This window comes from Penaeus monodon, chromosome 27, assembly GCF_015228065.2.
Source record: "Penaeus monodon isolate SGIC_2016 chromosome 27, NSTDA_Pmon_1, whole genome shotgun sequence".
Lineage (NCBI taxonomy): Eukaryota > Metazoa > Arthropoda > Malacostraca > Decapoda > Penaeidae > Penaeus > Penaeus monodon.
The window spans coordinates 31408322-31408605 of NC_051412.1; the positions used below are offsets into that span (position 1 = coordinate 31408322).

Below are 284 nucleotides of genomic sequence, written 5' to 3' on the forward strand. Positions count from 1 at the left end.
AAAAATCCACAGTGAAATACAAAGTCGGAGAAACAAACCAGAACTTACAAGGAGGTAATTTTAATCTAGTATAATAATATCCATAAATAAGATTAAAAGACTCTCTTAGAGAAATATCGTGAGATCATTCGAATAAACTTCGAGCGAAGCCGTGAGGGACGCCTCCGAAGACGGGGACTTGGTGCAAGGCGCGCCCGTCGGGACCGTCGTGGGCGTGGGTGTGGGCGGAGAAACTGACGTTGTTGTGGGCGGTGTAGAGCCACTCGTGTCTGCGGGCGTGGGCC

General features: G+C 49.3%; 1 protein-coding gene across 1 annotated transcript in view; it reads right to left on the reverse strand.

The window, feature by feature from the left end:
* Nucleotides 1–44: 44 nt before the first annotated feature.
* LOC119590791 (pectinesterase inhibitor 10-like) overlaps nucleotides 45–284 on the reverse strand; it is a gene marked incomplete in the record, with an annotated part of 4496 nt that continues 4256 nt past the window's right edge. The window contains 1 exon segment of the mRNA XM_037939504.1: nucleotides 45–284. Within this exon segment, the coding sequence (XP_037795432.1) occupies nucleotides 106–284 (179 nt within the window).